The sequence below is a fragment of the Danio rerio genome, chromosome 18, assembly GCF_049306965.1.
Source record: "Danio rerio strain Tuebingen ecotype United States chromosome 18, GRCz12tu, whole genome shotgun sequence".
In the NCBI taxonomy this organism is placed as follows: domain Eukaryota; kingdom Metazoa; phylum Chordata; class Actinopteri; order Cypriniformes; family Danionidae; genus Danio; species Danio rerio.
In genome coordinates, this window is record NC_133193.1 from 3,275,755 (window position 1) to 3,301,765 (window position 26,011).

The 26,011-nt window shown below is 39.0% G+C and overlaps 1 protein-coding gene across 7 annotated transcripts in view; it reads right to left on the reverse strand.

The window, feature by feature from the left end:
- Positions 1-370: 370 nt before the first annotated feature.
- The window catches only part of unc13c (unc-13 homolog C (C. elegans)), a 321,746-nt gene continuing 296,105 nt past the window's right edge, over positions 371-26,011 (reverse strand). For all 7 annotated transcript variants that reach the window (XM_073930154.1, XM_073930152.1, XM_073930153.1 and 4 more), the window contains 3 exons: positions 16,533-16,625; positions 10,910-11,069; positions 371-1,686 (listed from right to left, as the gene is read on the reverse strand). In XM_073930154.1, coding sequence (XP_073786255.1) covers positions 1,401-1,686; positions 10,910-11,069; positions 16,533-16,625 — 539 coding nt within the window. In that variant the 3' untranslated portion in view covers positions 371-1,400. The remainder of the gene's footprint in view (positions 1,687-10,909; positions 11,070-16,532; positions 16,626-26,011) is intronic.

Here is a 26,011-nt window from a genome sequence, read left to right on the forward strand (position 1 = left end):
ATAAACTTTATGCGCAAAACTGGATTATCGCATAAAATTTGTGTGAATGAAGCAGCGTTTTCATCCAACGAGTCAAAGCGAACAAAATCGTCACTTCCTGATTAACTGGCGTCTAATATCAACAGTAAAAACTGCATTTGCCGCAGTAGGAGAAGCTGCATCAATCTTCTCTAAATGAATGCGCATCAGAAGACAATCCTGACAAGCAGTGAGCGCGCAGTGGCGTTTGAAGGTGTCAGGCGCTCTTGATTCTGGAGGTCATTAATAATATAATAACATTACTACTGAAACGGTAAGGCATTTTATAATGACCAAAACAAGATTTCAGATGTTTTATAATGTGCACAGCCTGAAGTTTTGTCCAGTCACACACATTTTAAGCATCACATGATCTTCACAATCTTTCAACAAAATCACATGACCTTTTTAATGCGCATGCTGGAGTTTGTGCGGTAAAAGTGTTTCCATCGCAGTTTATGCGCATCTTCTCTTATCGAATAAAAAGTTTATCCAACCCAGTTAGGCGCATGAGTATTTAATGCGCATTTCCATCAACTGTTTTTTTATGCGCATAAAATAGGTGGATAGAAACATAGCTACTGTTGAGATTTTATTTTAAATCTTGAAGCATTAACAACTTATATCCAAATATATATCCTTATCGTTCAATATGGAAAATAATTATTGAGATTGCATTTTTGCCATATCGCCCAGCCCTACCTACAATGCATGTGAACTAACTTGATGTCAAAACGACATCAAATTGACATCTAATATTGGTTTCAAAAAAACGTCAAAAATTGATTACAGGATTGGCCTTTAATCGATTTTTGACGTCAGCTTGATGTTTGACATCTAATCAATTGACAACTAATCGATTTTCATTCTTTGACGTGTATTATAGCATGCTTTTTGATGACATTTCGACACCAAGGAGCCCGGCTGAGAGTGGGAGAATGAAAAGACAAACAAAACCCGCTACACACTCGAAGAGAGGATGATATACACCGGACAAAAGAATCGAGCAAATTTAGAAAGATACCAACTTCACCAATAACTCATACGCGCTTGTGTTTAATCTATTGTGTGTTTTTTGTTTTTTTAATCTTTTTTTTTCGACTCATCAGGTTTGGCACTTTATCTGAACAAATACAATATATCTGTTCAAAAAAACTAATCGTCATACAAAAAAAAAAAAGTAACTGTATTCAACGTCTCTTGAACATAACTCTGTAGAATATAATATTTGATAGAGAGCATACGGTAGGTAAACACTTTTTTTTGTACGTACTTGTATTTTTAAAATGAACATTCCGACAGATGTTTTACACACATGCACAAAAACAAACACAACCGTCTTGCACCCTCCGCTTATTTTTTTCCTCCGCGTTTCCTCTTCTTTACGACACTTCCTCGGCCGACCGCGTGTCTGTTTTGAGACGTACGAACTCTTTGGCCACTTCGTCGTTGGTCCTTTGCGAGAGTATTCTCATGATGGTCAGGCCGGTCTCGTCCATGCTGATGCTCCTGATGAGCGGATAGCAGGCGCCCAGACTGCCCTTTTCGGCCAGTTCTCGGAGCTGCAGGACTGTCATGCCGATGATTCGGTCCTCTCGGGCGAAGCAGTAGTCCTTCACGGAGATGTGGAGCTCGTAGGCCTCGGGGCCGTGCTCATTACTCAGCACACTGGATGGAGAAATCACCACAACATCATTAATAACAAGCCACATCAAACTGGCCTTAGTGATTAACTATTAACACTTTGGTTAGGTTGGTGGCTGTTTTTGCCCTATTGACTTCCATCATAATGACATTTTTTGATTGCAACGCCATGACACCATCATGCACTCTTGATTGGTTGTGGTTTTCCATGTTGGGAAGAGGTACAATTTGTCATTTTTACTGTTGATCATCAGTTGGCAGCATTAACCCTTTAGATAGGCCTGTGCAAAAAACATTTCTAGCTTTTATATGGAGTACTATAGAGTAAAACAGCAGATTATAGTGTTGGTGCATGAATACACTCGCTGTGTTTACTGTGTTCTGATAGCTGAGGGGCTTATTTTGATTTTCTCAGATATGTCAAGGTGTGCAAAGGTCTCTCTTACACTCTCTCTCTCTGACTTACACAACGCACGCACACACTATACTCCAAGTAACTCCATATAAAAGCCAGAAAATAAGCTTTTTTACAGTGCAATTGATGATCAACAGTAAGCATTACAAGTTGTAACTCTTCCCAACAGGGAAAACCAGCAAGAATGCATGATTATATGCTGTCATGACTTTCAATGTCATTGTAAAAATGTAATTGTAAATGGTCAATAGGGCAAAAACAACCACCAACATAACTAAAGGGTAGTCAATTTGAGTGTATTGTTAAGTTTTTTCTTTCAAAGCATTTCCCCAAAATATGTGTCAAAATAAGATTTTACACCAAAAAATCATTGCATGTGCTGTAACACAGAAAAAGTTGTGACCAAATTAAGACTCAAAATTACCCATAAATATCCAATATTAAAAATGCACACAAGGGTTAAACAAACATTCTGGGATTAAGCTGTTTATAAACACAAATGATGTTGCATGTACAGTTGGAGACAAAACGATTCCCTATTTGAATTATTTTTTCATTTCGCAAGTGATGTGTAATGGAGAGAAGTTTTTTTTTCCAACACATAATTAAACTAATTTCTAATATTGTATTTTATTTTGTCCTTCCCACAATGACAGTACATAACATTTTACTAGTTATTTTGAAAATAAAAACTAGTATTCGTACGAAGATACTAAGTGCTGACAACAGGAGTTTGTTCTGTGGCAAAAAATAAATAAATAAAATAAAGGGGGCTAGTATTATTATTTTGTTATTAAAATATTATTATTATTTAAACTGATTAACTGAAATTAAAAAAAATATATATTTATTTTTTTACAAAACTTTTACTTGTTGGAAAATAGATTTTTTTTTTACAAAACTTTTACTTGTTGGAAAAAATACTTCTATAGAGACATCTAATTCAACATTCATTTGCCTTTTACCCTTATTTATTAGGGGTTGCCACAGTGGAATTAACTGCCAACTTTATGTATGTGTTTTATGCATGTTTTACCCTTCCAGCAACAATCCAGTTCTGGGAAACACCCATACACACTCATTCACGCACACACTCATACTCTATGGCCAATTTCATTCATTCATTTTCTTTTCAGTTTAGTCCTTTTATTAATCTGGGGTCAAACCCCGAACTTATCTAGCACATGTTTTATGCAGCGGATGGCCTTTCAGCTGCAACCCATCACTGGGAAACATCCACACACACACACATACACTACGGTCAAATTAAGCTTACCCAATTCACCTGTACCACATGTCTTTGGACTTGTGGGGGAAACCGGAGCACCCGGAGGAAACCCACGCAAACATGGGGAGAACATGCAAACTTGCACAGTAATGCCAACTGACCCAGCTGAGGCTCGAACCAGCGACTTTTTTGCTGTGAGGTGAATGTGCTACCCACTGCGCCACCTTGTGCCCACTATGGCCAATTTAGCTTAACCAATTCACCTGTTGTGCATGTGTTTCGACTGTGGGGGAGCACCTGGAGGAAACCCACACCAACACGGGGTGAACTGGCCAAGTCGGGACTTGAGCCAGCAACCTTCTTGCTGTGAGGCTACAGTGTCACTCAGACAAAAATGTTTGCTACTCGTTCGAACTACCTATTTAAAATTAGTTGAAAAAACACAGTTTTTAGGGACTACTTTATTGTTTTATGTTAAATAAATGTGATGAAGGTATTGTGTGCAGTTTTTAAATAGCATTTACTAGTCACATTTCTTTCATTCATTCATTTTCTGCCACTTTTTCGGGGTCGGGTCGCGGAGCAAGCAGTCTTAGGAGAGAACCCCAGACTTCCCTCTCCTCAGACACTTCCTCCAGCTCCTCTGGGGGGATCCCGAGGTGTTCCCAGGCCAGCTGAGAGACATAGTCCCTCCAGCGTGTCCTGGGTCTTCCTCAGGGCCTCCTACAGGTGGGACATGCCTGGAACACCTCCCTAGGTAGGCTTCCAGGAGGCAGCCGAAACCAAGAGGTGCTCACTGCAGAGCTGAGCTCCAGCAAGGGGGAGATTGAGCTCCAGCTCCTCCTTCCTTGCACTTCTTTTACACTTCTAGGGTTGGGGTTAGGGGTGAGTTGGGTGTACGCATTAAAACAGCTTGTAGGAGGAGGAGTTGGAGCTCAAGCTCCCCCTCATTGGAGCCCAAGCAGCTTTGCAGCAAGCAGTGTCTCGCCGAAACAGATTCCCGAGCCACCTCAGCTGACTTCTCTCGATGTGGAGGAGCAGCAGCTCTACTCCAAGCTCCTCCCGAGTGTCAGAGCTCCTCACCCTATCCACAAGAGTGCGCCCTGCCACCCTTCGAAGGAAACTCATTTCGGCTACTTGTATCCGAGATCTTGACCTGTCGGTCATGACCCAAAGCTCATGATCATAGGTTAGGGTAGGAACGTTGATTGACTGGTAAATCAAAAGCTTTGCCTTTCGGCTCAGCTCCTTCTTCACCACAACAGACCGGTACATCAAGCGCATTACTGCTGCCACTGCACCAGTCTGCCTGTCAATCACGTTCATCCTTCCCTCCCTCGTGAACAAAACCCCGAGATACTTGTACTCCTCCACCTGGGGTGAGGACTTTCCTTCAACCTGGAGATGGCAAACCAATTTTTACCAGTGGAGCACCATGGCCTTGGACTTGGAGGTGCTGATTCTCATCACTAGTCACAATGCTATCAGTAAACATTCTCAATAAAACACCGTATTTCATTGAAGATGGAGCTAAAAATCCCCCATTTTATGACATAAACTCTCTAAAGGCTGATTTATACTTCTGCGTCAAACGCTGGCGTATGCTACGGCGCTGACACATAGCCCTTCGCCGTGGCCGTCACTGACGTGCACCTCTCAAAAAATGTAACTACACGTCGCAACGACGCGTAGCGTAAGCCCTGTGATTGGTCGGCTTGGTAGCGCTGACGAGTCTGGGCAGGACCGAGAACCGCGCGAATGGCGCGAGTGATTGTTTACAAGTGTGGAGTCCCGTGAAGGAGCTCCGGATGGAAAGTTTTGTTTTGTGTTTACTAGGGATGTAACGGTATCAGAATTTCACGGTACGGTAATACCTCGGTATGAATGTCACGGTACGGTATTTATTGAATCATTTACAGGAAAAAAAAACTTTTGAAAATACTCCAAAAAAGTGCCAAAAGTGTCAATGACATACAAATTAGTCATCTATCTGTAAGCTTTGAAACACTAACTTCAATTTTAATAACAAAAAATTATTAAACCATGTAAAAAAATAAAGTTTCAATTTAGTATTGTTGAAAACTCATCACATTCAACATTTAATCACTCACTCACTTAGGTAGAGATGGGTTTAAAGGAAAATTATCATATAATTATAATCTGGTAAAAGCTGGTATCTCTGGGTATTTACAATGTCCCCTGCAACAGAAAAAACCCCTCTCATTTGGGACTGAGGTTTCTGGGACAAGAGAGATATGACTTGGCCCATGTTGACAGCAGTGGGTAACGTTGTGCATTGTCTTTCCACCACTTGAGAAGACAAACCATGAGTGAGATAGAGATCTCTTTGCGGTACAAGTCAATGTCTGCATCAATCTGAACAGTGTGCTGTGTTTCTGCAGTCCCCATGACTGTTATTAGTCGTATTCCCCAACTTGCAGGCACGTGCACACATAGGGCTCAACCTGTGCAGTGCACATGCCCTTTTTAGTCTTGGATAGAAAATGCCCTTCCAAAACGATCAAAAGTGCCCCCGCGACGCGACACAACCTCCGTCCAATCCAGCCCTTCAGTAGGCGCGCGACAACACCTCTCTTGAATATGCGCGCTCAACCCCCCCTCGGCGCTTTACAATACGCGCGCCACAACACAGCTGATCAGAACGCGCGCCACAACACAGCTGATCAGAACGCGCGCGACAGCACCGCTATTCAGCACGCGCGCGGCGACAACACCCGCTTTAGGTTCTATCATTTCCATCTTTTTTTCATCTCCGCTACTAGCAGCACACTCCATTTTCGCATTACTGGATCTGTAGCGACAACAGACCGCAAAGGATTATGGCCACGCCGGGGCTGATGGGAAATGAAGTTTCAGCTACGTCCCGTTCGCTTCATTCGCCTGAGCAAATTTTCTCAGAAGACCTATAGTTTTACCGAGTCATGCGACTTCGGTAATATCGAAAAAAAATAATATTGCGGTATGACGGTATTTACAATACCGTTACATCCCTAGTGTTTACCTCATAGTTAAAGTTGTTGCACGTCCGCCGGTTCCTGCCTCAAAATGAGCGAGTTTGAGCCACTTGTACATCCCGGAAGTGTTCAGGAAAAGCAAAACAGAAGCGAAGAAACTGCATTTGGAGATATCTTTAATTCGTCATATTTAGAGATATTTACAAATATATTTGAAGATATCTCTGATTAATTTACTAATAGTCGAATTACAGTTGTAGATATCTTGAATTGGATTTTTGACTAGTCAAAATTCATTTGGAGATGTCTCTAATTACAATTGTGACTAGTCAAAACTTATTTAGAGATATCTGCAAATATTTTTCAATGGAAGTCAATGGAGGAATATGACTAGTCAGTCATAATATATTTGCAGATATTTCCAATCTGACTAGTCGAATTATAATTATGACTAGTCAAAATATAATTAGAGATATCTCTAAATATATTTATGGATAGTCAGAACAAGGTTTAAATGCTAAAACGGCTTGCCATACGCTCTCACCCAGTAGCACAGTGGAGATTTCTCTAGTTATATCCTTTCAGTCGTTTGTTTTGCAGTGACATGCAGTCAAATATTTCGCCAAACAGTCCTTAGGGATGCGGCGACACGCAGTCAGATATTTCACCGGACAGATCCGCCACTTTTGGCGCTCATAAACAATCATAAAGCTCTCGTGCTGCTGGAATGAGGAGGTCTGCTGAAGGTGCAGCTGTCGTGCAGTGAGGAGTTCTCGTCTTTAATAAACGACGGCAGTTTGCGATCACTGAACAGTAAGAATGATTAATAAATCCATATCAAACAACCCCTTAAAAGTCACGTCTCGCTTTCAGTTTCGGGCTTTGGCGCGTTTTGCACTCACACACAAGCGTACCGCGCCAAAGCCCAAGTGATCCGCGCTCAGGCACACCTCTTCCAACCGGGCCAGGGCCGACCAAGTGAACCGTGCTTGAGCCCGATTCAGCGCACTCACACTTCTCAAACGATCCGGGAAACGGGCCTGGGCACGGTACGGATGGCATAGTGTGAGTAGGCCCTAAGAAAACTTCAACCACTGTAGGTTTTCATAAAATCTGAGACGACGGTCACATCAACCAGCATAAACAAACACACAAATATTAGTCCAATGCATGAATGCACAAGCCTGTTTTATCAACACAATATTTACATCTCTCAGACTCACTGAAAAGCAGCACGCAGGAGCTCTTTATGATTCCACACAAAACCGGCTTGAGACTCCATTAAGCTAAAAGGCCCTTAATATCCAAAGGTGGTTTTTGAGTTCATGCTATTTTACGTGCGCTCTAAAAGAGAGGTTAATTCAGTGTGTCATTGAGTTTGCGCCGAGCTTCAATCATACATTACTCGTCGGCACGGAACTCCATTGAAACATGCAGGTCTTTATTTCTAGAAAGCCTTTCTTAATTATCTTTTCCTCAACAAGGGCTTCAAATGAGGCTGTCAGAAGTAAATCTCCAGTCGGATGGCTGCTTTCTCTGCTGTTATTCAAGTGTGTTTAAGCAGCTTAAATGCCATCCTTCAGCGTCAGCGCTGAAAAAAACAGGACGACTGCTGATGTCTAATGCTGTATTTACAGTCAGACGTGAATCATTTATATCACAAGCAATAGGGTTCGATTTGAGAATGGTTGGAAGATAGAATAAGGTGGTATTCAGCTCTATGTATTAGAAATTGATCGTTTTATTTCTTTCTGTGAAACTTTTTAATTTAGGAGAAAATGGTTTGGTGAAATGTGCAATTATGGAGGGAGTAATAGTGGTCACGTATCAAACAATGACTCTATATCAGCTTACTAGTCGCTGGGATGTCATTTTCAGTAATATAAGTGCTGTGAGATTCACATTCAGTTCTTATCAATCATTTTAGTCATGTTATCAAAAAGTTCTCTGATATAAACCACCGTTATAATGTTTAATATTTAGCAGGGACACACTAAATTGACATTTATTATGTTGCAAAATAAGGTAGTTCAAATTAATGTTCTGTTGAAATTCAGAATCAAACACAACGGAATAGAAAGCTGCACAATAGTTTTCATTCATACATTCATTTTCTTGCGGCTCTTTCACCACAGCGGAATGAACCGCCAACTATTCCAGCATATGTTTTTGCAGCGGATACCCTTCCAGGTGTAACCCAGTACTGAGAAACACCCATATTCATCCATTCACACACACTCATACACTACAGCCAATTTAGTAAATCCAATTCATCTATAGTGCTTGTGTTCGGACTGTGGGGGAAACCGGGGCACCCGGAGGAAACCCACGCCAACACGGGGAGAACATGCAAACTCCACACAGAAACGCCATCATTTACTCATGAACCTCGCCTCACAGCAAGAAGGTCGCTGGTTCAAGCCTTGGTTGGGTCAGTTGGTGTTTCTATGTGGAGTTTGCATGTTCTCCCCGCATTCACGTGGGTTTCCTCCGGGGGCTCCGGTTTCTCCCACAGTCCAAAGACATGCAGTACAGGTGAATTGGGTAGGCTAAATTGTCCGTAGTGTATGAGTATGAATGAGATGAGATGAAATATGCTGGATAAGTTGGTCAGATTAATAAAGGGACTAAGCCGAAAAGAAAAGGAATGAATGACATTAACATGAGGCTCAGTGGTTAGCACTGTCGCCTCATAGCAAGACAGTCGCATATATAATATTAACATTACTCACCAGGGGTTGCCACAGCGGAATGTACAGCCAATTTATTCAGCATATGTTTTACACAGCGGAGGCCCTTCCAGCCACAACCCAGTATTGGGAAACACCCATAAACTCTCACATTCACACTCACACACTACAGACAATTTAGTTATTCAGTTCCCCTATAGCGCATGTGTTTGGACTGTTGGGGAAACTGGAGCACCTGGAGGAAACCCACGCCAACACAGGGAGAACATCCAAACACAGAAATGCCAACTGGCCCAGCCGGGGCTTGAACCGGTGACCTTCTTGTCGTGAGGCGACAGTGCTAAACCACTGAGCCACAATGGTTTTTAATATAGATAAATATTTAGAAACTATTCTTGAGCAGTAGATCACCATAGTAGAGGGATTTCTGAGGGATCATGTGACCCTGAAAACTATGATGTTGAAAATTCAGCTTTTAATTGCTGGAATTAATAAAATGTTGGAATATATTCACATAGACAACATGTTATTTTGAGTTACAATACTACTTCCCAATTTCTACTATATTTTTACTTGATAAAAACACCCTTGTTAAGGATTAAAGGCACAATATGTATTATTTATTTTCATTAAAATATCCAAAGACTAATCACATCTAAAATAAAAGCTTGTTTTTATATACAAGCTACTCGCCACTCGAGCTTCCAGAAATGATCAGATGTGCTCCAACATTATGCACATTAAAATCAAGACTGAAAACACATCTGTTTAGCTGTGCCTTTACTAAATGAGCACTGTTTTATGTCATACAGATTGCACTATTATGTCTTTCTTTTCTTTTTCATTCTTTTATAACCTGTTTTAACACATTTTAATCTGTTTTTTAATATTATTTGTTTTTGTGTTCTTATACATGTCTCTTTTACTCCTGTTTATGCACTCTAAGAAATAAACCACTGGGGTGGTACCTTTACAAAAGGTACAAATTTGTAACTAAAAGGTCCATTTTAATACCTCAAAGGTGCATATTAGTACCTAAAAAGTAAAAAAGTGTTCCTCTTCAAATTTGTAGGTACTAATATATACTTTTGAGGTACCAATATGGACCCTGTAAGTACAAATGTGTACCTATTAAAAAGGTACCACCTAAGTGACAGAGTGTGTAAAGCACTTTGAATTGCCACTGTGTAAGAAATGTGCCACATAAATGAAGTAAACTTGCCTAATGTAAGTGTGTATGGTGTCGTTTTTATGCTTATTTGTGCATTACATATACACACATGCATAAAAAATGGAACTATAAAAAACTGATATATTTACATAGATATTTAAATGTATAAATAATTTTTATTATATGCATGTGTATTTTATATCTAAAGATAAATAAAGGTTTTATCAAATATACATATATATATATATATATATATATATATATATATATATGCATGCATTTATATCTACATAATAAATATACAAAATACACACATATATATATTATGTAAATACAAACGTTTATTTTTAATGTGATTGATAACAAATAATATTTTAAAAATATAGTAGGTATTATTAAACATTTTCAATGTTTTTCGTAGATAAATTTTCTCATTTATTTGGACTTTTTAAAATGGTGTAGTCTTATTATACTTTTTTATTTTAGTTTATTAGTTTAAATGAAATATTACACTGGGCTTTTTGTTATGCACTGTCATATTTCAGTTTCTCAAAGAAATGTGCAGCAATTATTAAAAAAATAAAATAAAATATATATTTTTAAAAGAAATATTTTCATTTACTGTCCTCAAACCTTTTTCATAAAAAAAGTAATGAGAATATTGAATAATGAAATCAAAATCGTGACTCGAATTGTGAGTTCAATGAATTATTACATCCCTAAAAATACAAATAAACTTTCAGAAACATGAAAACAAACAATACTCACTACTGGAATGTTTCGTTGTATTTCGGAGACCAGTTGTTATTCTTGGTTTTGGTGCTAAACTTGCGTTTCTTGTCTGCCAGATGTGGACCGATGGCGTTGATCTCCACGAAGGGCCGAAACATGGCGTTGGTCTGCCAGTTGATGTTATTTACACCCACAACTATAAGAGGAAGAGTAAGCAGACATGAACTCATCCGCTTACAGATTAATCAACACAATCAGATCATGCAGAAAGAGTTATGAGTAGGACCAGACAGAACATGTGTTTTTTTTGTTTTTGTGCAGAATTTTGCAAGAAAATCATTGGATTTATGTGGAATGATTTTGAGTGTAGGAGCTCAAACACTGAACACACACACACACGCACACACACACGCGCACACACACAAAATACTATGAAAATTCTAATAAGAACCACTTGTTTAAAAAAAACTTGTGTAAAAAAAAGCTCCAGCAGGTCTCTAACTAAACTAAAAGAGAGTAAATATTAGAAATATAATTGTACTGTACATAATTTATTAAAACATTTGCATATTCTTACATAATTTCCATTTTATTAACATAAAAATAGACACAAAACATTGTTATGAGCAGTAATAGTTTATCAATTAAATGTGAAGCTGACAGAAATGAAAACAGCTGATGGAGCATACACTAGTGTTGTCACGATACTGACAACACTAGGCGTCTATTTCCCGCTCACTTTTGAGCGCTGTTGAGCATGTTCCTAAACATCGCTGATTTGCCATTGTGTTCACAGGCTCAACAGAAATGACTGTGATTGGCCGTGAAGGTCATCAGTTCACCGCACTTCAGTAAGTGCAAACACAGATACAGGGACACTGGAGTGTTTTAAAGCTGCGAAGATCAACTGGTCTGTCTATGAGCTGACATAGGAACAATTCACTGATGAATCAACTGGTCTTCGAGAAATTAAAACACTCTAGTGTCCCTGTATCTGAGTTAACACTTGATAAACAGTGGTAAAGAGCAGTGAACTGATGACGTTCGCAGTCATTTCTGTTGAGTTTCATGTTTCTGTTAAAGCACTGCTTTAGAACGTGCTCAACGGCGCTTAAATGTTAGCGGGAAATTTCTTTTTAATATTTCAGTAGCAAATTCCAGTATCGTGACAACACTTATATACACTAACCATTATTCAGTCACAAGATGGCGCCAAACGTTCAAAATGCAAAACTGACAGAAACGAAACTGGCTGAATAAGGATAGACTAACCTACGTACTATTCATTCACAACAGGCAACTGGTTGTTCTTTATCTCTTATACTACAGGGGCTGCTGAATGCCTGCTTCTGATTGGCTGATGGACATTCTAAGGCAGGGGTGTGTAATCTCGGTCCTGGAGGGCCGGTGTCCAGCAAGTTTTAGTTCCAACCTTAATTAAACACCTGAACCAGCTAATCAAGCTCTTACTAGGTATACTAGAAATGTCCAGGCAGATGTGTTGAAGCAATTTGGAGCTAAACCATGCAGGACACCGGCCCTCCAGGACCGAGTTTGGACACCCCTGTTCTAAGGTGTGTCGTTATTTTCATATAAATGCACAGTTAAAGTAGCTCCAGCAGGTTTTAAGCGCATTATGGTTCTAGATCACTACGTTGAATGGTTTCAGCACACCAGCCAACACTTCCATTTTTTTCCAGGAGGTTAACCCGTATTTCAGACTCATCTCCCATTTTGTTCTGTCTCCCAGAAAACTCCCAGAAACACCCCCACCCCCCAAACATTTTTTTGGTATAGTTTACTAATACACCCCCAGACCAGTGACCTTGTTATAATATCTGATCGCAGCGGCTGCCTGAAACCTGCTGTACAGACACCATTACAGACTACCTTGCCGTTATTTTCAGATAAATGCATAAAGTAGTTCCGGCACGTTTAGAGCGCATTACAGTTCTAGATCACAATGCTGAATGAGTTATTTCACAGCTACAACAGTCAAAAATCCCATCAAAACACAACAGAAGGCTTTGGAGGAGATGTGTGAGAAACTAGTGCTACACATAGGAGCAGTTTGAGGACAAAACATCTCAAAAATGTCTAAAATACATCATCTGAACAGTGTATTTAGGAGTCGTAACCATAGTATAAGCAGAATAATGTACTTAGATCCATTGAATTGTTTGTAAATAGTGCTTATTTTTATATTAGTGGTTATTTTGATGAATTATTTGTCATGCATGTGATGGTTAGCTGTTGTGTGTTAAGCTGCGGTCACACTGGACTTTTCTTCCCTTAGACTTCCATTCATACGCACGCGAATGCATCAGATCGGCAGAGGTGGGAAGTAACGAGTTACAATTACTTCGTTATATTTACTTGAGTAAAATTATTGGGTAACGTGTACTTTTTAAGTACATTTAAATATGTGTACTTTTACTCTTACTCAAGTAAATTATTAGAGAAAAAGCTTTACTCTTACTTCGCTACATTTTGCGGCGTTCCTCCGTTACTGTCAAATGATAATAAAAAAAGATCCATATGTTTTGTTTGCAAATATCGCGAGGCGCCGCATTGGAGAGGTTGTGTCGCGAGAGGTTGCTATAGAGATGCGTCTCCCGCCTGTGTGTTGAATGATGGCTGACGAGGGAGACGTGCGAGTTATATTGCGTTCACGCCATGGCCATTTACGGTTCCGAGAAGGACGATCATGCTGTCTGTGTAGTGATTTTATCGGACCAGGTCACCCAGCCTCAAGTTCAGTCTGTTTTCACTCCAAGGTGTCAACAAGAATAGTCTGACAATGCGATGCACGCTGTACATCAACTGACATTACAGCATATATATAAATTCCAGCTCCAACATGAAAAAAGTGGTGGTAAGTGTCAAAATTATCCCATTTTGAACCTTATTTATGGTAACTATGCAGGCCCATAGCCAGAGGGGTTCGGGAGGTTGGAAAAACTCACCCCTCAATGACAAAGATCCAGAATTTGTCCCATACATGAGCTCATTTGTCTTATTTTGTCTGCAAAATAGTTTGTCTGTTTGTAAATAGTGAAATTAATAGTCTGAAAAAGGCTTTAAGACCAAGCAAAATGCTATATTAAAATTAATTTAAAAAAACTAATTTGACTATTTTTGTTATCCATGAATTTTCAATCAAATCAAATGTACTTTTTTACAAGAGAGGCTAGAAAAAATTGTGAAGCTATATTATTATTATGTTTTATTTGTTTTATTTAAATAGCCAAATTCTGACAGAGGACAGTTGAATGTTCTGGCCAGTTTGTAGGCTAAAGCTACAATAGGCTACAGTTTTTAATTTAAAACTTTAACAGATTCCTATTTTTTCTAACGATTTATGATCTAATACATTTGTATTTTAAAAATAAGTATTTAATTATTTTCTTTATTCTAAATCTTTAGAAAATATTTTGGTACATTAAATGTGTCATTATAATGATGAGCTAACAGGCTAATCCAGCTAAAATAGTGCTTAAAATGTCACTAAAATACAGTATTTAAATCTCATGCGTTGTAAATGAGGTGAATAAATGCAAAAAGTTCAACATTTTGAGAAAAAGACCCCTTATAAAAGGCTGGCTACGGGTCTGCTTTGAGATAACCAAGTAGCTGTTTAATGGAATAACAGATTATCCCAGTAAATTTTAGTCATTCAGTTTCCCAGAGATGGGTTGTGGCTGGAAGGGCATCCTCTATGTAAAAACTTGCTGGATAAGTTGGCGGTTCATTCCGCTGTGGCGACCCGGGATTAACAAGAGACTAAGCCGAAAAAAGAAAATGAATGAATATTACTCAGTCAGGCTGTTAATCATTAAAAATATAACATTTAAACGTTATTTTTAACATAAAATCATAAAATTATGTTTTTATATATATATATATATATATATATATATATATATATATATATATATATATATAAAACATATATAACATATATAACATATTATTATATATATTCATTCATTCATTTTCTTGTCAGCTTAGTCCCTTTATTAATCCGGGGTCGCCACAGCGGAATGAACCGCCAACTTATCCAGCAAATTTTTATGCAGCGGATGTCATTCCAGCCGTAATCCATCTCTGGGAAACATCCAAACACACATAAACACACACACTCACAGACACGCCAACTGACCCAGTCGAGGCTCGAACCAGCAACCTTCTTGCTGTGAGGCGACAGCACTACCTACTGCGCCACCGCGTCACTATATAAATATATATATGAGTAACTAAGTAACTAATTACTTGGGTAATTTTTTCATAAGGTACTTTTTTACTCTTACTCAAGTCACTTTTAAGATTGTTACTTTTACTTTTACTTGAGTAAAATTTTCGGCAAGTACTTGTACTCTTACTTGAGTACAGATTTTGGGTACTCTACCCACCTCTGCAGATCAGGAATGCAAATTCGTGCGTCAAGTTTCACAGTTCACTGTGTTGAAAAGTTCAAGGTTGTTGAAATCAAGACCTGCGAAATCGCATCACTTGATGGCGTGAGACCAATCGCTGATCAAAACATGACCTCTCTGGACAGAAATTTAAAACTTGGACCAATCACTCGCTTTTTTTAATGTTTATTCATCTTGTTTAATCCCGGCCCTTTCCGCTGGACCTTTCGACAAGATTTCGCAAACTCAAACTCTAGTGTGACCGCAGCATTATTGAGTGTGTGTGTGGTCATGAATTGGGTTGATTGTGCAGGTGTGTGTCTCTGTGGTCCAGAGTTGAGTCGTCCCACAGAGCCGAGTCAGATCCTGAGCTCCTGATGAAGCGGCAGCTGAGAGTCATTACAGACAGAGGAAACTTTCATTCTGCTAATTACAGCAGCACAATCCAAACGCTTTATCAGTCACATTACACTGACTGCCTCAATGAACACAGAGAAACACGCTCACACAGCCTTTTACAACCCGGAGGATCTTAATCAGGAGGCAAACGCTGTGTGTGAGTGAGGGCTGATGTCTGTAAGTGTGTGCAAATGTGTGTGTGCGAGTGAGTGCGAGAGTGAGTGTTTGTGTGGGAGAGAGAGAGTGTGTGTAAGTGTTTGTGCGCGCTGATGTTTGTGAGTCTGTGTGCAAGATTGAGAGTGAATGCATGTTGAAGAGAGTGTGCGGAAGTCTGGGTGTGTGCGAGAGTGAGTGTGCAAATGTGTGTGTGTGTGTGTGTGTGTGTGTGTACAAGTATGTGAGTGAGTGTTTGTGTGGAAGAGAGAGCGTGTAAAAGTGTGTGTGTGCTGATGTTTGTGAGTGTGTTTTGCAAGAGTAAGTGTCATAGTGTGTGTGCATGTGTGTGGGAGAGACAGGGAGAGTGTATGCTGATGTGTGCGGGTCTGTGAGTGTGCGGGAGTGTGCAAATATGTGTGTGCATGAGTATATGTGTGTGTGTGAGTCTTTGAGTGTGTCTGTGTGTGTGTGTGTGTGTGTGTGTGTACACGTAAGCATATGTGTTAATGTGAGCATGTGTGTTGATGTTTGTGCAAGTCTGAGTGTTTGTGTGTTTGTACATTAATCTTTGAGTGTGTCTATGTGACTATGTATGCACGCGCATGTGTGTGTGCACATGTAATCATATGTGTTAATGTGAGCGTGTGTGTGTGTGTGTGTGTGTGTGTGTGTGTGTGTGTTTGTTTTACCTTTAACGCTGACTTTGTGCTCTCCAGTTCCAGGGTGTGAGATCAGGTCCACCTGAACGGCCACTTCACCGAAGGATCCAGTTGTGGACTGACCTGGAATCAGATTTGAGTCACATGAATGCATCATACAAGACCACGGGTCACACGGTAAATATAATATGGTAAAAAAATGGTAAATATAAACTGGTACAAATGAAACATTCATAACAATGAATGTAAAATATAAGTAAAAGACAAAAATACAGGCAGTTCACCTAAATATGAACAGGTACTCACTATTTACTCACTAAAACTAGTTTCTTTTCTCCTGTTGAACACAAAGGAAGATATTTTTAAGAATGCTGAAAAGCTGTAACCATTGACTTCTATAGTAGGAAAAACAAATACTATGGAAGTTGATGGTTACAGGTTTCCAACATTCTTCAAAATATCTTCCTCAAACAGGTTTGAAACATTTGAAGGGCGAGTAAATGACGACAGAATATCCATTTTTGGGTGAACTATCCCTTTAACTGTTAAGAGTATAAACAGCTTGTTTTTTTTTTTTTGTGACAAAGTTGGAGACTTATGATAAAGTTGTTTAGGGGAAAAAGAAGAGAAGATTAAACTGACACATTGCTGCTGTATATTTTAGAAAATCACTATGAAGCGAGATTTATTTCCGCTGATTACTCTTTAATAGCTGAGCTCTGTCAGACCCTCTGAACTCAAACTCCCATCACTCTGCTCTAATGGATGGTTGTTGGTTTACAGCGGATACTTTTGGATAAATAAACCATATCCTCACTAAGGTAGATGCAGAGAGAGAGAGTAACTGAGGAGTAAACACTGTGTTTTTGTATCTCAGCCATTTTTCATCATTAAAAAAGTCATTAGAATCATCATTAAATTGTATTTAAATTACTCTTCTAATGACTTTGTCTGAAAAGTAACTTCGCAATAAGTATTTTAATTACTTGAGCAAATATAAAAACTGGGACGGTTGTCATTTCTGTGTGGAGTTTGCATATTCTCCCCGTGTTGGTGTGGGTTTCCCCCACAGTCTAAACACATGCGCTTTAGGGGAATTGTTGAACTAAATTTGGCCATAGTGTGTGTCCTGGTTATCTAGGTTGGGGGTTGAGCATTAGGCTAATGGCCCACCTTGTAAAAATTAGATGCTACAAAACCCCAACAAGATGCGGCTAGATATCAACTTCGATATAACATGGCCCTGGGAGTAAGTAAACATAAAAAAACCCACATCAATCTAAATGCATAGATTAAATTTAATTGAAATTAAACTCTTATGCCCCATTCACACGGGGCTTAAGGTGGGGCTGACGTGATCGTCAGAGCAGCGTCTGATAATGAAATTATTTAACAGTAGGCTGTCTGAGCTGATGTATTTGCATACAGCGAACTGATTGGCTGACGCTTCTGTCGGTGCTTGAAAAGTTGAGCAAGTTCCAACTTCTGCAATGACCAACGCCACTGAAGCGGTAAAGTCTAAGTCGGATATGCGGCCGGCCGGAAGTGCGATATGCACATTTAATAAAGCAGCATTTTTTAATGACACTGTATAACAATAATTAATATTTTTACAGTACTGTGATGGTTGGGTTTAGGGTTGGGGTGGGGGTAGGCGTTAAAAAATACACTTTATTGGGTAATTTAATAGATAACATAACTAATACTCGGTACAACAACTGTTTTTAAAAACAAATAAAATACAACAAATAAGAAATATAATAAATAATAGAAATAATTCGCGTTTAAATAAACTTCTGGCCGCAAACGTATCCGCTCTAGCAACAACCCACTGAAGCGGCACTAACGGATCCACAATGCAGTTCAGCAACGCCTGATGTCACCCATTCAGAGTGAATGGGAAGCGTTGATGCTGCTGCCCTATGTGAATAGGACGTTCTTTAAATTTGGAGTAAACAGGACCTTTTAATTTTGTTAATACATTTCACTTAACGTATCAAAATAAAAATGTTTCAAACTAATGAGACCATATTTCATTTACACTCACCGGCCACTTTATTAGGTACAACTTACTAGTACTGGGTTGGACCCCCTTTTGGTTTCAGAACTGCCTTAATACTTTGTGGCATAGATTCAACAAGGTACTGGAAATATTCCAAGATTTTGGTCCATATATTGTTGACGCCAAATTCGGAATCCTATTATCTGAATGACGCAGCAGAAATCGAGACTTATAAGAGCAGGCAACATTTCTGCAATCTTCTATTGTCCTCTGGTATCAACAAGGCATTTGCGCCCACAGAACTGCCGCTCAATGGATATTTCCTCTTTGTCAGACCATTCTCTGTAAACCCTAGAGATGGTTGTGCATGAAAATCACAGTACATCAGCAGTTTCTGAAATACTCAACCAGACCGTCTGGCACCAACAACCATGCCACGTTCAAAGTCACTTAAATCCCCTTTCTTCCCCATTCTGATGCTCGGTTTAAACTGCAGCAGATCGTCTGGACCATGTCTACATTCCTAAATGCCTTGAGTTGCTGCCATGTGATAAGTCTGCGGTAAAGAGCAGTTGGACAGGTGTACCTAATAAAGTGGCCAGTGAGTGCATATCATGTATTGACACACGTTTCTGTTTGGAGTTGGTTAATTTAGAGTTAAAGTGCACTAAATAACAAAAATATACATTTAGTATTTTCTTAAGCACATGCAATTGCTTTGATAAATTATCTTTTAGTTGAAAATATGCAAATAATTATATATTGCTCTGCTGTGCTCTCTCTTAATTAATTAATACAGAAGAGATGAATTCATTTACAGTATTCAAGGCATTACAACTAATTAAATCACCTAAAAATGAAATGTAATGTGGGTTAGCAGAAAAGTAATTTAATTACAGCTATTAGTTATCTTAGCAATTGCAGATTAACTAAGAAAACAGAAACTGTGAAGCCCAAACTAATAGAAGAATGCATGATGTGTGCAAGATAAATCAAAAACTACACAATGACCTACAGCAGACATCAACAATCAATCCAGATCAGATTAACCACAGCTCTGCTTTCGTCCTGAACAAACACACTGGCTTTCAGAAAGAGTTTGAGTGGTGGAGACGTGAAGGATCTGCCTATATACTTCTGCAGGCCATGTTTAGACGCACACACAAAAACATTTACTCTGACGCTGATAACAAACACACAACAATTGAAGATGACATTATTAGCCTTTCTGTGGGATGTTAATTCATTTTCAAATATTTAATGGAGATCTTTTATTTAACTTTAAAAAATTGTATTACTTGTATAAATTGCATTTAACAATACTTCATTATCCTTTGTTCACTAATAGCTACCCAATCTGGCCCCTAATACCCATACAATCACCAACAAGCCATCTTAATAAACCTTTTTTTTTATATAAACAAAGCATTTAATTACTTTTTTTTTTTTTTTTTTTACAGTAACATTTGCTTAAAAGTTTATTTACTGCTGCGGATACTGACCTCTGTTTTATATTTTTAATTATTATTACTGTATTGTTAAATGTATAAATTATAATAATTTATAATTAGAAAAATACTTAGCATTTAGCCCTGAAATCTGTCTGAAATTTCATTCATAATGGTCTTAAACAATGTCAAATTTAACTGTAAAATCCGGTGTATAAATTGCATATAAATTGTGTATTTTATTAAAAGATTTATTTGTCTTTGCCATGATGACAGTACATAATATTTTCAATTGCATATATTCAATTATATATGTTGTTTTGTTATTTGGCAAGATACTAGTTCTCAGTTTAAATGAAGTTTCACGAACTAATTTCAATAGGAGCACACGATATGATTGACTGCAGCTGGCCACTCATCTACACTCATTGGCTAGCCAATCGGATTGATCCAAACTCACTATAAGTAACCTAGCTAAGAACTACTCCCTTATCTTCGTTTTCCGAAGAAACCCCCCATCCACCCCTTCTCCTTTCCTCTTTTGCCAAGGGGAGCTCTCGAGAACACCTGACCTTGTACTCCCCTCACATACTTTATGGACCTGGCGGGAGCCCTGGGCTTAACTATCTCCAAGCTCAAGGTTCTCTCCCGGGACAGCATGCCAAACCTGCTAACTTGCTAACAAGTTGTCAAACAGTATCTAAGTGTAAACTCTTGAAAGAGCATTTTAAAAGGCTTAACCAGCATAATACATTTTTAAAAAATAACTATTCATTCATTAATTATCTTTTTTGACTTAGGCCCCGTTTACACTAGTGCCTTTTAGTTTGAAAACGGTCCGCGTCCACACTAGCGTTTCTGAACTGCTCTCCGTCCACACCAAAACGCTGAAAACGCACATCACGTGACCACACACACATTCTCGGGCATGCGCTGCCGCCTATCTACCCAGATGAGAGCTGTGCTCGTCGGACTGCTCAACAAGCATCTCCCGCTGGATCTAATCTCACTATATTTATTAAACCTGATATTTCACTTGTCTTGTTGTCTGTATCTAACGCCATATTCCTCGACTTTGGTCATTGGAATCTTTTGTTTTCAGGTAACGTGTTTTGGCTAAGTGCAAAGATAAGTTAATAATCAAACCACGTAGCCTACATTCTGCATATTGACTGACCACTTGCCTTTATTTTCTATAATATATAAACTTATTGTATAATATACTTTTATAATGGACATTATCGATTATTAAAACTGATATTCAGCAAAATAGAGGCTGTGTTTCGTATTTTCACTGAAATTGAAAGGAGGCAGTGTTGTTTTAGGCTCCGTTTTGTTATGAATATCCACACAGTGAAGATTACGCTCATATGCAGCACAACGCTTCAACATTTCTGCTGTCTGTTAAGTTGCTAATATTAAAATGAAAATAGGAAGTTCCCTAAATCATGTTTACATTTTATTGTTGAGAAAGTGAAACAGCGTAGCCAGGGTGATGTGAATGAGGTTATAAAGTACACTGTTCCCTTTGAAGATTTACCCGTGTCCTCGGTAGTCTGTTTTCCATATCAAACTGAGGAGGGGGAGACTGCAGCCTTGATCAAACTTGCGACGTCTGAACTTACAAGAAGAGGATGCAGGACTGAACTGTGTGTAACTTTAGGCTACTTAATATTGAGGAAAAGCCCCAATCATAGAGGCGAATGTCAGCAGCCCCGCCTCCGTTTTGAGACGTCTCCGTTTTCCCCCATCCACACTGAGACGCAGCAGCATTTTAGAATGAAAACGGCCTCTCCAGAGTTTTTAAAATGCTTCGTTTTCGGCAAATTAAAATCTGGCGTAGTGTGGATGGATGGCTAACGTCGCAAAACTTATGCGTTTTAAAACGAAAACGCATTAGTGTAAACGTGGCCTTAGTCCCTTTATTGATCATGGGTCACCACAGCGGAATGAACCCAACACCTACAACCCATCACAGGGAAACATCTATGTCACGTTATGAAAGTAATAACTGGGGAGGTCATGGTGGAGGATGGCATTTGAGCCCCTAATAATATCTCTTTGGGCCCCAAAATTGCGTGGGCCCATAGAATGGTCAACAAATGCCTGTCTGTCAGCATAGTGGCAGATTTAAAAACCAGACTAACGTCATATGCTAATGAGGGAAAGATGGTCACTAGTGGGCGGGGCTTACCCCTCTGATGACACGTACAAACATAGAATGTCAATCAAAGTGTTTCTGCAGACTCTTTATATCAAGTTTGATTATAACATAAAATAAATACATTTTTACCGTTGAAGGCTGCTTATATTCACAAGATAAAGAAAACTATTAAAGAGAATTTACAATGAAATAAACAGTATATTTTCATATGGAAATGCAAACAAACCCCAATACAAATAATGCTACAATTAATAACAACACAAATGACTAGTGCTGTGAACTCCACACATATTTTTGACATTGAGCATGTCGTCCTGATTTTATTACGAACTTCATATCACGAGCAATCAAATTTTCATCGATCCTCGGAGACTTTGAGAACTCAAAACTTTCTCAACTGAATTATAAATCTTTTACAATGTGATTCCGCTTCATAAAAACCGATTAGAAATGACCTCAAGGAGAACAGGTAGATAATAACAATACAAACTCTCTGTAAAAGTAAAAAAAAAAACGGCAGTCCGGAATGATTCAGGTTGATTCTGAAATGTAGTGACAGGGTGTTTTTCCTCCGTCGGACCCACAGGACACACACTTTCACAGGCCTTTTCACACACTAACAAAACAAACCCTTCTCTGGAGAGATTATAAAACTGAGTCCAGAAAGACAAGGAAATCTGAACCACAAATATCACATGATGAGCTGCAGATTTTCCCACAAAAAGCGAGTCTGCAAGAGTCAGAGGTCATGGAAATCTACGGAAGCGCTTGTTAAATAGGATTGATATTTTTGCATATAAATGAGACTTTGAGTTTCTGGACGTCATCTAAATCAGCACAGAATCAGCTTCTTCTCATTGGGTTTTTGCACATCATTTTCACATCAGATTATCATTGCATTGAAATGAAGAAAGATGCACTTTTTGGACGCATGCATTTACAGCTGCTGCGGGTTTCTATAAACAACAGGTGAATATATAATGAGAGATATGAGATGAAAGAGTCGGCTTTTATCAGGACTGCAAACACCGGGATTGTTTTTATGTGATATGTATTGCAGTGGCGGCGCAGTGGCGCAGTGGGTAGCACGTTCGCCTCACAGCGAACGCGTGGGTTTTCTCCGGGTACTCCGGTTTCTCCCAAAGTCCAAAGGCATGTGATACAGGTGAATTGGGTAAGCTAAATTGTCCGTAGTGTGTAAATGTGTGTGTGGATGTTTCCCAGAGATGGGTGGCGGCTGGAAGGGCATCCGATGTGTAAAAACTTGCTGGATAAGTTGTCGGTTCATTCGGCTGTGGCGACCCCAGAATAATAAAGGGACTAATCTGACAAGAAAATGAATGAATGAATGTATTGCAGTATAAAAACTGCAGGAAGTTTACCCTTGAATAACTTCAGTAATTCATTCATTCATTTCCTTTTCATCTTAGTCCCTTTATTATTCGGGGGTCGCCACAGCGGAATAAACCGAATATGTTTTATGCAGCGGATGCCCTTCCAGCTGCAACCCATCACTGGGAAACACCATTACACACTCATTCACACTCATACACTAGGGACAATTTTAGCTTACCCAATTCACCTATAGGCTCGAATCAGCAACCTTCTTGCTATGCGACAGACTGCGCCACCGTGCCGCCTAAAAAAAAAGTCCTATTATACCAATTTTGCAAGTCTCGGGTGTTCTCCGAATGTGTCTGTGAAGCTTCAGATCCCCGTCACTTTATGGGTGGAAGCAAAGCATGCTGCTTTTGTGAGTCTCTTTAAATGCAAACGAGTTGCTGTTCCACGCCCCCTATCCAAAAAGGGCGGAGCTTTACAGCTTGTGCCTTCATTACTCAAACAAACAAACAAAACATCTGCGTGTGTTTTACAGTCTTGTCAGTTTAAACTCCTGAAGTATAGCATTTGCACAGAAAGACAACGACCCTCTCCACTGTGGGTGTGAAGTATATAAATTGGGAATATTGTGATGAAGGATGGAGGAACAGTCAGAACTGCATTTGTTTAACAACACTGTTACTGACATAGAGAGTAATGCATCATTTAGAAAGCATCATTACACACCGCACACTAATCACACTAAGCAATGGTGTGGTCACAGTTTTGTTTTAATGCAATGTGCAGCCCTAGATATGAACTCAAATTAAACAAAATGAAAAAAACAACGACAATGTTTTGTAAGCGTGACCCAGCGTGATGCGACTGTTATATAAAAACCCCTCAGATATCCATCACCTGCTCCAATAACAAAAAATAAAATAAATAAAACAACAAAACTACAATGATGAATCACTCCAAACCTGAAGTCTGACGAATTATAAACAGGGCAGGATAGTAGCCTTAGCAAACAACACACAAACACACAAACAAACAAACAAACACACACTCACATACACACACGTTTGTTTTTGTGAAAAGTAGGGACATTACATAGGTTTTCATTCATTGTATACTGTCTAAACCGTATATTATATTGCCCTCACCCCACCCCTAAACCCAACCATCACAGGAGTCAGTGTGCAGCTTTACTCTCTGATTAAACTCATTCTGTAGGATTTATAAGCATTTTGAGAAATGAAGACGTCACCAATATCCTCATATTTCACCTCCTTTTCGTAATACCTGTATCATACCCATGTCATTATACAGATTTGTGTCCTGATAAGTCACAAAAACACGTACACACACACACACACACACACACACACACACACACACACACACACACACACACACACACACACACACTCTTTAAACTCAGTCAGGGATCAAAATTTGTCTGCTGTCGTCTGACTTTTGACTGTGATTACTTTTATATTCAATATAAAAAAATACAGTATTTATAATATATACTAACCATACCATAATATTATAGTTTATTTAAATATTAAGTGGCTAAAATTATTGACTAGCAGTTTTTACATTTTTTGTAAATATATATTTTCAAATTTAAGACAAACTAAAAGAAATAAAGTTAAAATATGCTTTAATTTCTTTGTCCACAAGTGGACATTTATCTTTGGCTTCACCGCACAGCCACATCAGCGTTTACATTACCCGATTTCACAGAAAAAAACAGGCAACACAAATACATTCAACGTCATCACATCAACACATTAAAAAAAAACTCTATTTAAACCCTATAAATACTTAGAAACAAGTATGTAAAATTCTAATGGCAGTCGGCACAAACGACATTTGATATGCATTTTTCTTTACTTGAGGTTGCCTAAAATGTCTTTTTGATGACAAGAGCTGAAATGTTATATTTGAGGTATGAGAATAATCTTCAATAATGACGTGTGCTTTCTGTTTAATTCTAGTTGAACGAATTTCATTTGGTTGTCTTTGTGCTTTACCCACAATTGCACTGACAAGTTTTCAACCCAGGCTCATTTTGAAAAGTCCCTTAACCGTTTCTGGAGGCCGCGAAATACATCAAGGGAGGTACATATTTTAGCTGTTTTTGTTTTTACGAATCCCAGAGAGGCCGCTGTGTGCACTTTTTTGTATCTGAAATGTCTCTTGCGAGTGCTGTTCGCAGCCGCGCTGTTCTCGCATGAACCCACCACAGGCCACTGTTGAACGACCATCTGTCTGACTGACTGAATGATTGACTGTGTGACCGGCCAATCGGCTGACCCACTCTCCTCCTTCCCTAAACACAACCAAGTTTACCGACTGACCCACCCACCCGCTTCCCTAAACCCAACCGGCGATTTACAAAAACTGTCCAGAAAAAGAGGTAAGCTGTCAGCCGGTAAGCGTCAAAAGGAACGGCGTCACATCGCCCTATATCGTTCGCTTTAAAAATGAAATGCAGCCATACGTAGCTACATAATTCGCAGTCTCCAGAAATGTCCACGGGAATACGTTTTCAGATTGAGCCTGT